Source organism: Anastrepha ludens, chromosome 2 (genome assembly GCF_028408465.1).
Source record: "Anastrepha ludens isolate Willacy chromosome 2, idAnaLude1.1, whole genome shotgun sequence".
Lineage (NCBI taxonomy): Eukaryota > Metazoa > Arthropoda > Insecta > Diptera > Tephritidae > Anastrepha > Anastrepha ludens.
In genome coordinates, this window is record NC_071498.1 from 72,745,265 (window position 1) to 72,758,493 (window position 13,229).

General features: G+C 38.3%; 1 protein-coding gene across 2 annotated transcripts in view; it reads left to right on the forward strand.

Moving 5' to 3' along the window:
- LOC128871815 (dystrophin-like) overlaps window positions 1–13,229 on the forward strand; it is a 47,810-nt gene that overhangs the window by 21,053 nt on the left and 13,528 nt on the right. For both annotated transcript variants that reach the window (XM_054113897.1, XM_054113898.1), the window contains exons 2-9: window positions 8,767–9,026; window positions 9,974–10,174; window positions 10,769–10,902; window positions 11,042–11,271; window positions 11,387–11,515; window positions 11,611–11,707; window positions 11,944–12,074; window positions 12,681–12,836. In XM_054113897.1, the coding sequence (XP_053969872.1) occupies window positions 8,767–9,026; window positions 9,974–10,174; window positions 10,769–10,902; window positions 11,042–11,271; window positions 11,387–11,515; window positions 11,611–11,707; window positions 11,944–12,074; window positions 12,681–12,836 (1,338 nt within the window). The remainder of the gene's footprint in view (window positions 1–8,766; window positions 9,027–9,973; window positions 10,175–10,768; window positions 10,903–11,041; window positions 11,272–11,386; window positions 11,516–11,610; window positions 11,708–11,943; window positions 12,075–12,680; window positions 12,837–13,229) is intronic.

The window sequence follows — 13,229 nt, forward strand, 5'->3', positions numbered from 1 at the left end:
CAGAAAACAACAAAACACTCTACTTAATATCTGCTGCTCTCTTTGCTCAGTTCCAAGGTTTTACCATTACATGAGGATATTAAATTGCACAATGTTGCAGTTTCCATTTTTGCAATTTTTACATTTAGCCGTTGAATTTTTTTCTCCTCCCAGCACTCGTGAATTTTCACAACTCAAACATTTTACGCAAAATAGTAAAAAATAGACGGAATACGAGTATAGGTATACTGCTTTCTCGCTTAGTTCGTTATGCCGTTATGCTCGTTTATGCTCCTTTCGCTTGTGGGGTCAGTAACATTCCCTTCTCTTAATATTTTATTTTGAATGCCTGCCTCCTTTTTTATGTTACAGTTTATCGCTGTAAAGGATGATTAAAATGTTAAAGCCAGAAATGATGTTGAAAAACTACTGAGCTGAATGATGTTCAAATGGGAAAGGAATCGAAAGTGGGGCGAAACATTGTGAACCAGTGTTGTATTCCAAAAACAAGCAAAAACACAAAAAGTTATTTAGGCTGTTGCGAGAACTGCTACAGTTTCATTTTTGAGCGAATTACTCCACGTAAACGTAATAACTGTTAAGAAGGTAAATATTTACTCCGATAGCCAAGCGGCTATTAGGGTCCTAGGCTCTATTATGGTGCATTCGAAGCTGGTCAAGGAATGCCTGGTCTCACTCTCGATTGCATCAGAATTCTTCGACATAAAGATAATTTGAGTACCTGGTCGCAGTGACATTGCAGGAAACTGCGAAGCCGACGAGCTGGCCAGACAAAGGACCTGTGAGGTAATGTGCCCGCGAAAGGAGAGGATCGGGATCCCCTTGACAACCTGCGCTCTACTCCTGGAAGTATGGGCTCTGCACCAACTCAGCGAGCGCTGAGCAAGTACACGAACGTGTAGGGTCGCGAAGTCCTTGTGGCCACGTTTGGATAGGAGGCGTTAGAGGGATATCCTGGGGATGACAAAATGTCATCTCTCAAATTTCGTGGGCATCCTCACGGGGCACTGTCCGCGAGGCATACATCGGAATTACTTCGAGTCCTTTTTGCGTCAGCTGTATGGAGGATGAGGTGGAATCATCTCAGCACCTGCTCCTTAGCTGCCCAGCCTTCGCGGGACTAAGATTCAAGCATTTTGGTTCTCACTTCTTTTCTGCGCCTGCTGATATAGCAGGTGTTGATAACAAAAATCTTATGAACTTCATCAGCAGCATAAAGAGGTTAACACAACCTCAGACTAGTCACCGTTCGTAGTCCACAAACACTCACCATTCCCCATCCCTTCCCTTTCTCCCCTTTTTTCCTTCACCCTCTTGCAATGGTATCACAAAGGATGAACCAAACTTTTTCGTCCAAGTGGCCCTACTCTCTGGGCAACCATCGCTACCTAACCTAACCTAACCTAACTCCACGTAAACGTCGCATAACGCCCAAATAATAGTCCTTATGGCAAAAATATATGGTGTAAAATATCGTTGTAATCCATGAAAGTCGCGAGCAGCACTTTCTTTTTTGATCGAAAACGAAGTGGCTTTTTGGTCTTGGTCTATTCTGAGCTCTCCATTGATTCGCCTGATATCTGGATTAGGTATCGTACTTCTAAACCCACTTGTGTTAGATGAATATGGGGTTCGGACTAAACTTTACAAATCATGCCTCTGTCGCGGTGTTTTTCTGCATGAAATTCAGGTCATTTGAGATCAACTCAAACAAATTTTTAACTACAATGTCCTGAACGGATCCATAAGCAAAGTTTAAGTCCTCTGTCAGCTCTCTGATGGTCTGATGGTTAATCTGCGGTTACTGATCAACTTTTCTTTCACTTTATTGATGTTTTTATAAGTTTTTGGTGTCGACGGCCTGCCGGTATGGTGGTCATGCTCGACGGACTCACGATCTCTTCGGAAGCGTTCATGCCACTCGTAAACCGCTGTTTTCTTTAAAGTATCAGTAGTGAAACAGTTTTACAATAATTTTTAAGGTTTTCACACAGTTAAATCCATTTTTAACACAAAAATTAATTTCTTTGTACTCGTTTTTGTAAATTTAAAAAACTGATAAAATTTTGGTAGGAAAGTTAATCACAGATGTTGCAACCTAAAACAATACAGAACTTAAAACAATTGTCTTAGAGTGTCATCTGGTGGTTGTTCCTTGTTTTTGAAAACTGGGGATCAAGCGTCACTTTTCATTAAAATAACAAATAAAAAAATATTTGTCCAACTACCAGTTTTTCCTAAAAATAATTCGTTAAAATAGTTTTGCGAATTTTAATTAGTTGACCAAGTGAAAAGCCAACACCAATAATCCACCTTCCGATAAAGGTTGGAAAAGTTCAAACGGCATGACAGAAAGTGGTTTTAAGTTAAAACCTTTTTCTTTGTCTTCTTTTGTGCCTGCTTTTGCTTGCTTCTGGCAAGCATTTAAGTTCTAAAAAAAGCTTCCTTTCCCACCTTTTATTTTTCCTGAACGCAGTATTCCTGCCCCAAAATGAAGACACAAAGAGAACTGAATGCAAATAATTTTACTGATGTGACAAAGGAAAGCATCTCGTGATGGCTGTGGCTAAAACTTTGCTAATTTTATAACCAACTGCTAACTAATATTCATTCGTTAAACGCGCCGCTGAGTGCTAGTTATCTCAGTTAACGTGGATGCATCAACTTCCTATCCTGTGCTCATTTCATTTCCTAAGTTTTGCCGAAAGGAGTTATTCTCTTTTCTCCGGCGACACTTTCCAACTTTTTGACTTCCTGCTGCCGCCTGAGTCACATTTTATACTGCAGCTTACGAACTTCTCCGCTTTTCTCTTAACTACAATATAATTTCATATTTTCCATATCCTTTCCTCCGTCATTGGCAGTCTTTTGTTTTGCCATCATCATTTAGGCCCATTATGCTAATGTCACTTTCTTTGCGCTTTTGCACTCCCTACGGCCCGCTCGCGACGAATATCGCAATAAAGAAATTACTTAATTACGTGCAGCATTCATATATACCTACATACCCACATACATACTTAGATACATACGTTTATATATGCACATTTCTATCTTTATAAATGCACATAAAGCGTCAGTCACAGAGACTGCTATACCACTGCTGGAAGGAGGAATGAGGGCGGGAAGTGAGGTAGGCAAATGTGTGCGGCGGCAGCCATAATTACATATCTCTTTTAGTGTGGGTGTGTCTGCCGCATGAGCATGTGCATGTGTTGGCGTAACATGCAGGCATTGCAGAATAGTACTATGCCACACAAAAGCACACCAATAACAATGGTAAAGGCAAAGACCTTCTTGCAGCAGTAACGCCGACGATATGTAGAGCATCGAGTGCCCATCTGTTTACTTTACGCCTGCATGTGCACGCAAATCACCCTGTAGAAAATTTTAAAATTGCGAAAATAAGCTGGAGCCCCTTACATCTAAAGGGAGAATGGAAGATAGACATTTCAACTGCTCAAAGTATGCATAGTCTACATATATCTTTTGGATATTTATGGAATTTTTGAAGAAAAATCTGCTCGGTATTTTCGTTCAAAATATGTATATATATTTTTCCCACATATGGTGATGGGGTTGATATAAAATATTTCAAAAACTTATATTTGTGAACCGATTTATTTCATATTGGGAATATATTATAATATATAACATAAGACGAAATAGTTTTGAAGAAAATTGGCCTGATAGATGGAAAAATTGTTTATGTGTAGAAAAAACTTTATTGCCCTCATAAAATTAGCAGAGTTGCTTTCATATAGAAGACATGGAATATCCAAAGGTTAACAAGTCAGCTTATTGACCCAAAATTGGAAAATATGCACATTTAAGCTTCTGACATAAGGAGGACGATATATCCAGTCAAAGATTATCACTTCAACGGTAATTCCAATTATCTATGAGGAATGTCTATGCTGTAACAATTGATAAAACTTAACTGAGCAAAACTTTCCACATCATTTGAAAAATTGAATAAAGCAAAATACCTCCAGTATAAAAAAGGAAGTTAGCCCATTAAGAACCAAAAAATTTGGCCTTTTCATGACCATTCAGCATAGATAAAAAAAATTAAATATATTTACTCTATCGCAATGCGCAACCTTCTGTATTTCCTCAATGTTGAAATAAAACGAAAGGAACTTATACAAAATATATTTAGATAGTTAAATAGGTGTTGTTTTGAGCTGTTTCGTAAAATTTTTAACAGTTAAATAAGTGTTTAGATGCATTTAAACCACAATCAATAATTTTTAACTGTAAAAACTTTAGTTTTTTTTCGTTATCAATACTGCGAACACTCTACATATATTTTTAACCACAACACTTACGACCCCATCGGGAATACACCAATTGTAAACTTAATTTTTTATCGGGTCAAAAGGGGTTGACATTTTGAAACTATAGAGATAGCCACAGTCGCAACCTAAACTTTTTTTGGATTTATTTTTAAATATAGCTACAAAACCATATACGCCAGGTGACTCAGTACTCAATACTCAGTTGTTTTAAAAGGTAGTCCTTTAATATTTATTCCAATGCATTAAAAGCTCGCCAGTAGATTTTCTGTAGGCATGTTATTCATTTGCTGGTATGTGTACTTGTAAACACATATACACATACATTTGCACACATATTTATATTTGTATTTGTAGATGTTTGTTCTGGTATCCTGCTGTGTATACGTGTACATAAATATGCATAGTGAAGCCACACAATTCCCGTTATATCAGATTTTAGTGGTGAAACAAATAGAAACTGATTATTGGAATATGAAAACTAGAAGACGAGTTTGAATACGGTTCACTAGACAGAGGTAGTTCAATGGGGCGGCAGCCCTTGGTCGGGAAACCCCCAAGTCAATCCGTTGACGTAGGGTCGGCTGTCCACCTGCTTAACCTCTCGACCACCGAATGCCGTAATCGGAGTCTGACCACCACCTACAGCAGATGAAGAGCTCTAGCTTTCCCGTCAGACCCGCGCAATCTTAACACAATTACGTTCTGGATGTTGTAGCAAGTTAAACTTCTAACCACCTTTTCACATGCCCCGCCAAACCCACTAATTAAACACTCCTCTCCCTCTGGACCCAACCTGTCGAAACAGCAAGTTTCCTGGGCTTACATTTAGATTAGTTGGACGAAGGCGAACGATGATTTACACTATACCGACAGAGTTTCGTATTGCTGCTACAACAACAACAACGAGTTTGAATAATAAAGGGAGTATCCATAAAAAGTTTCAGCTTTTTCAAAAGATTGAAGTTCTGGCGCTATATTGGTGATAGAATTAACAACCTTCTATTAGATTCAACACTAGCAAAGACTTCATTCACATCGAACACCAGGCCTCACTAAGCAAGCCTCACAAAGAGCCTTCGTCAAATTGAATTCAGTAATGATGTTCACTTTTTGTTTGGGTTTTCAATCAGCAAAATTATCGCGTTGGGAGCACATCAACCAAACTTACAGGACGCGTTCATAGACTGATGGTAAGAATGGATGAGCGCAAAGGGAACATATCCTTTTTATGAATCATTTCACATGGAAGATTTTTAGTTTCTTGAGCGGCATCTCCGAGAGAGTACCCTGTATAGGTGGCCAGACAACCTAAACACGCTGGTTGCCAAAGCTGCCGAGATCTTTAGATCTTAGCTGCCTACAGATGTCGGCCCCGATGGCCAACTCTTAATGCATTTTTAAAGAAGAACACAAGCCGCATTAGAAACTTCATCATCGTTTGAGGTCAAATCCTCGCTTGCCCTGAAGTGCATATAGTGATTAAATGACCTAGCGGCGCGTAATAACATTTAGCTTCTACTGGTGTCTTTACGGACTACGAAATAGTCTACAGAGGCGCGGGATACGAGTATACGCGAAAAATTAGTGGGTTTAGTGGGTCATTTATAAAATCTACTGACGCACTGTCTTCTCGAATACAACGCCAGTTCGGGAAAAGTAGTAAATCACCGTTGGTCAGTATGACCACAGAACGAGCAAATACGTTCACTACAACCCCACTACACTCTAAGAGGTCAGTCATAGTAAGAATATTGGGTTTAGATGAAGTATTTTGAAGAGTAAAGCGTAGCATATGTAGACCAATAATCAATAACCTGACACATAGTGTCATTAAGTCATTTGCTCAAACTCTAAAACTGTTGTGGAGTTGAAGCTTTCAACGAAAGCTGTCGTGATCTTGAGCTTAAGTTGTTATTCATGGAAACAACAGTTTAATCTATGTATTTGGCGAGTTCAAGCACACATTTTTTTCATGCAGCGTTTCTTAAACTTGGTCCAAGTCAAAGTGATAAAATAAGAGTGCAGACATATGCATGTACGTACGAGATCAACAATTAAGTTCATAGAATTTGTCAATGAAGTACAAGTAAGTAGTTGTGAGCAACATTTTATTAGCGACCTCGCTCTAACTGTCTTCAATGATTTGGATAATGTTTCATAAGGGAAACGTATTTGTAATACTCTGAAATTCAGAGGCCCAATTACAGATGAATTTCCTTGCGGTACGACTTTATTTTATGATACAAAAATAAATCCCACAGAGTGGTATTAGGACCCTAGAGTGAATAAGATAACGTTGGAGCTCCCTTTTTTGCAAAAAACTTTTGTACAAAGAATAAGGAACGTTTAATGCATTATCGTAGTGGAAGGCTCTGCCGTTCTCGGTGAGTTCGGGCCGCACATAGAAAATGCGGGCCCGCTTCCGCCAATATCGAACTGTTTGTGTGCAACCGCTAAAAACGTATTCAAAGTAAATAGTTCCATGAATATATAAAAAAAAACAAAAAAAAACGATCTACATTGGCTTCAGTCGTGACTTGGAACCTCTTACCTTCGTTGTGAATGTCGTTCGCAAGTTTCAGTACAGAAGTGTTTAAACTATCCTAGGCATGCCCACAATGTCTCACCACAATATGTTGAACGGCATGGCAATTCATATGGGACCAAAGCACAAACAAACAACCTTAACCCTTTGTACTCGAGTACTCCGTAGCGGTCCCATTTAAGATTTGTCTTCAAGCTCGACGGCTCCTCTATAGAGGCAGTGCAAATAATTTTCAGTTTATAGCAAAAGGACAAAAACAAATCATTATAACTTTATTTATTCTGTTTACAAATTATAAATGCAATTTTTTCAAATCCTTTGTATTTATGTAACGGTAAAGGAAACCGTTTTTTTACGTTTTCCTCCATTTGTGGAACAACATCAAGACGCACGCCACAAATAAGAGGAGGAGCTCAACCAAACACCCAAAAAGGGTGTATGCGCCAATTATTTATTTTTATTTTTTTGAGAATGGTAACACAAATGACATTTCAAATGAGTTCATAATTTACTTAAAGGTTTGACATTTACGAAATGGGACGCTATACGCTTGAACAAAATTGGGAAATATTGAAAACCTATTTCCAAAGTGGTGAGTCTTCTTCTTCTTCCGCGGTTACAGTAAATGGCGTTACCGTGACATGCTCAACGAGTTGTTTCCAAAAATTGAAGAGGATGACATGGATGACATTTGGACAGGACGGTGCAACTTGTCACACTGCCGAAGTTACACTCGAACTTTTGGCTACCGTTTCTGAATTTCGATATCAATTGGCCGCCTCGGAGCTGTGAATTAAGCCCGTTTGACTATGTTTTGTGGTCAGCCCTTAAGGACAAATGCTATGCGAACCATCCAGAGACGATTGATGTTTTAAAACACGAAATCGAAGTTGCCATTCATGAAATTGGAGCCCAAACAATCGAAAATGTGCTTAAAAATTGGGTTGATCGAATGGCCTACTGTAAAGCCAGTCGTAGCAGTCATTTGAACGATATTGTTTTTCATTCATAAATGACAATGTTCAATCTTCAAAATAAAAAAAAGTTTGAAAAAATATTGATTAGTTTTTTTTTATAGCCGATTCAAAAAGCAAACTTTACCTGGCCCACCCTATAGTTATTAGCGTACATAGATATCGTAGGGCATTATTTTAGAAGATGTGGAGATCTGTACATGTATATACATATGTGTAATATATTTAAATAACTCTTTTTTAAGTCTAGTCTACACTAGAAGTGAAGACTTGTGTATCGTTGCTAATAAGTTGACCGTAGCTGCAGGTCAACTTTCGACTGTAAATGCTGCACTAAAATACCTGCATACATACATATAAGTACATAAATTTGTACAAAAGAAACAGTCACAAAAATGCGATTTAAATATGCAATTAAAATTAAATGAAAAATAAAAAATATTGAAAGGGATGCGAAAGTAAAATTTTTACTCGGCATTTCTTTTTTTGTTATTTCCTTTCCTGCCTGCAACGGAAAAGCTACATATTTCACCCTTATTTAATTTCTCTTCCTAACAGCTGGAAAAGAAAGTATTCGAATGGAATACATAAAAACAAGTGAAGTTAAAATGTCGTCCTTATCTGATACTTAAAATGTAAAAAGGAAAGTAACTCGAAAGCCAAAAGAAAGGCAACAAAATGCTAAAAATTACATAATAACATAAAATTTATCATAAAAAATACTAAAAAAATTAGAGTTCAGCAGAAGTTAAGAAAATGAAAAGTTCTTATTCAACCCACTTTAACTTTTATTAATTTTCAACTTGAGATTAACGAACTTAACCATCGAGAGGATGTGTTTTTCAAAGGATTTCTCCCACTAATGGATTTAGCGACATATATATTTTCTAGTTTTGTTAGTTCACACACGTTTTTAAATAAACTTTCTTACATTTTGTCATTGCAGAAAATGCGCCAATTCCAAAAGACGCTCGAGGACTTGACTTCACGAGTCGCCTCTGCCGAAGTGACAAAGACATCATGGGTGCCACCCGCCTCAGCACAGGAAGCCACAGAGCAAATGCAACATTTACAACGTTTACGCGACAAAATGACCACCGCTGGTGCTTTGTTGGACGATTGCAACGAACAGCAGGCATTCTTCACAGCCAATCAAGTTTTGGTGCCTGCTGTGTGTCTATCACGGCTGGAAGATTTAAATACAAGGTGAGTGTGAAGGGAGCTTATGTATGATTGTAGAGTACAGTCTGTCAAAAAGTGTTGGGAACTGAAGAGTTAAAACTCTGATTGAAGGAGAAAACAATGAAATATTATCTAGTCAAAAAGGCCTACTTTATGAGAAAGAAACTCATACATTTTGCATTTTATGGCAGCTACTCACAATTCTATCAGTTCTAACGGAACTCAACAAATATCACCAAATAACTACTTTATTTCTCTTTCCAAAATTCAAATTACCACTTCAGGATACCCTTTTGCCGTCGGTATAAGGCACAGAATCGAATTTGTTATCACACTGATGTCGATTGAGGAAAATGTGAGGCTGTTTGTCTTGGGTTGAAAATTTTCTTGATAATTCTAATAAGATTACACTGTGGCGGCGCGTGAGTATATCAAAAACGCCAAGCGACTTGTCCCGTGGACTCCAACCTTGTTTTTGCTGCCCTAATTAATTTTTTCTAGTTGTGACCAAATAGTTTTTTGAAGATTTTTACCCTCATAGAAAAAATTTCCAAAAATATATTTGCAGAACCTTTAACTTTCTAACTCCTTTTTTAGAGGTCATTCAACTACTTGTTAAATAAAAAATCAGAAACCCCATTCCTTGAGAAAATAGTGGTTTAGAATATTAAATGAGGAAATTGCTCCTAAAATTTAATTTCATTAGCCCGGTCATTATATTTCGCTTCGATTATGTGATTCTTAAAGCGTTAGTTCTAATTATTAAATTAGTTCTAATTATAAATTATTAAAAATTGTTACCTCCATGGGTTGAACCCTCTGTAAGTTTTGATATACTCGCCCGACGCAGTCATTCCGCAAAGAAATTTCTCACTCTATAAAATGTTGCACAGTTTTACTCCATTAATATGGTTTTACTCTTAATCTTCAATGACTTAACCTTCTGTCAACGTCTTACCTATTTCTTCCAGAATGAAACTCCTTCAAATTGCAATGGATGAACGACAAAAGGTACTTTGCAATGCTGGCGCAAATCAGGCTTTAGAAAATGGTGAAGATGGACGCACAACATCGAATAGTGGCACAATTGGGCCATTACCTAATCTAGGACAGAGCGTAAAGCCGCCTTGGGAAAGAGCAACGACAGCTGCCAATGTGCCTTACTACATTGAGTGAGTATACAGCACCGGAGCATAGAATATTTAAAATAAATTTTCCTACCTTAAGCCATTGAGTACTTTTAATTTAAAATATTGTCGTATTTATTAACCCTGTCACGGTTCTGAGACATATATCTTCCACCCATAAAATAACCGTAATTCCATCAAATCAGGGTGTTAGATTTATAGTTTTAGAGAAGGTGCTAGAATACAAGGTGGCGCAAAATTAATCAACCTGTCGAAAGATTTATTGCGACCGCCGTAGACGAATGGATTTTTGCGTGTCTATCATTCGGAAGGGCACAGGTTCGAAACGCCAGGCACGAAACACCAATTGACAGAAAAAGTTCTTTCTAATATCACGGTCGCTTCTCGGCAGACAATGGCAAACCTCCGAGTATATTTCTGCCATTAAAAAGCTCATCAAGGAAAATATTGAAGTAGGATCTCGGTCAAACATCCAAAAAGGGTGTAAGCGCCAATTATATACGTCACACTGTCCCTGAATAACATTTAAAATAGCCTTTTCATTACCATTTTTTTATACTGAACCATCAAATTTAGTATTTCACATCTTCCTGTATTCCTTCGTTTTTTCTTCAATAGTCACGAACGCGAAACCACCCACTGGGATCATCCGGAAATGATTGAATTGATGAAGAGCTTAGCCGATCTAAATGAGATACGTTTTTCAGCCTATCGTACAGCGATGAAATTACGCGCCGTGCAAAAGCGTTTAGGTGAGTAAACAACAGAAACAAGTTGAGTGCATAAAATAAACAAATTTACGACGCGTGGCCAAGACCTCCAGCTTAGCAGCTACACAACAATTTACGCAATAATTTTAACAATTTTATAATAATATTTACCAACATACAGCTCTCGATCGCATACCCATGTCCACTGCCATCGAATCATTCGATCGTCATGCGTTGCGCGCACAAAACGACAAACTCATCGATATACCAGATATGACAACCGTCTTGCATTCGCTCTATGTGACAATCGACAAAATTGATTTGACATTAATGTTGGATTTGGCTATAAACTGGATATTAAATGTATATGATTCGCAACGTACTGGACAGATACGCGTTCTGAGCTTTAAGGTAAGTGTCAATTTGGCATATGATTTTTTATGTGCTGTTGTTTGCATTTTTGGTACAATTTTTTATCTTTATTAATTTTTCTCATTTTTTAATAAAAATTTTTCTCCACACGCAGGTTGGCCTGATTTTGCTCTGCAAGGGTCATCTCGAGGAGAAATATCGTTATCTATTTCGTTTGATTGCGGACCCAGAACGAAAAGTTGATCAAAGAAAATTGGGTTTGCTGCTGCACGACTGCATACAGGTGTGTATTAGTGTTGCAAGTGCTACAAGGCAAAACAACTACATAATTGTTTCACGTTTTCTTAAATACTTACAAAACATTTTTTTCTTATGTAGGTGCCACGCCAGCTGGGCGAAGTGGCCGCTTTTGGTGGCTCCAACATAGAGCCTTCGGTGCGCTCTTGCCTCGAACGCGCGGGTATCTCACAAGAAGGTAAACATTTTTAACGAAAAACTTAATTCAATATTAATTTGAATTAATCAATCACCACAAAGCTGATGGCACAAAAATTGATCAATAAAAAAAACTCAACATTTTAGCGTTAATTAATTACACTTTAACCAAATTTTCTGCCACACATTTGCAAGCCACTCAACTTCAATCAACTACATGATCGTACTTAATATTTTTACACTCCCCTTTCTATCTCGTCCACACCATCATCACAGCTATTGATGCCAATCAGGAAATTGCCATTGAACAATCACACTTCCTCGGCTGGTTGCAACATGAGCCGCAAAGCTTAGTCTGGATGCCGGTGCTCCATCGTCTGGCAGCTGCCGAAACGGCCAAACATCAGGTAAGTACGTAGTGCATAGAGTATACTTTCCGCCAGCCGCAAGCATCTACGCGTCCGCAATTGATGACATGCCGCTGTACAGATCTTCAACCGTAACTATCAACTCTCCCTCAACCTCCTGAATCACATCCTGCACAGACACATACTGATATCGGCGTCAACATTAACATCAACAAAAGTGTTCATTGTAGTGCCATAAAAACCAGTATGGTGCACAATTTTCACCCACTTAACGGCAATTATTGCACAATCAACTGCAACTTACGTACAAATACCAACAGTTACCTGCCAGCTACCACATTCCATAGATTTCACTTTTTCCCTGCTTTCCTTGCGCACTCAAACTTTTTCCTCATTCTGTTTCACACTTGCCTGTAGTTGTCTGTCGCGCATAAGTGTGTGTATATATATGTATATGTGTGTGTGGTTTTGTCACTAGTACTAAATCCAATATTTGCATTTCTCGGTATACCTATACTTTGCTGCGTCGTGGTCGGCCACTCCTTTCACCGCATCTATAACCGCTACTTCAACAACTGTTTTCCGCTACGCAAAATGGCAACATCGCATTGATGCCCACATGGCGCCGAAAATTGGTAACATCAGGCAAAGTGTAACATTTGCAAAGAGTATCCGATAATTGGATTCCGTTATCGCTGCCTCAAGTGCTTCAATTTCGATATGTGCCAAAAATGTTTCTTCTTTGGACGTAACGCCAAAAATCACAAACTTAGCCATCCAATGCACGAGTACTGTACAACGGTAAGTGAAAGAAATTAAAAAAGAAAGTGAAGAGGAAACTCGATAGATAAAAGCACGGGTAGGTACCCTTAATGGTGAGGAGAAATTTAGTCAAGAATACTGAAATATCATCAGCCTCGAAAACTACGCTGTTAGTTTTAACTTTTCTTAAATGGATAAGGCACGAAGCGAATGAATTAAGAGCGAGCGACAACGAAAGGAAATAAGTTTATCCAACGATCAGTGACTGCCCGCTATAATTTTGTAGTGTTAGGATGTTTCTTTTACTTGAGAACCAGCATTAATCCAATAGGGGATAGCTGTCCCCAACAAGCGCTCCTGTGGGCTGAGGAAGCTGTTTAGTAGTAAAAGTCCCTTCCGGGGCACACCAACCAGAATTTATAAGACTATTAT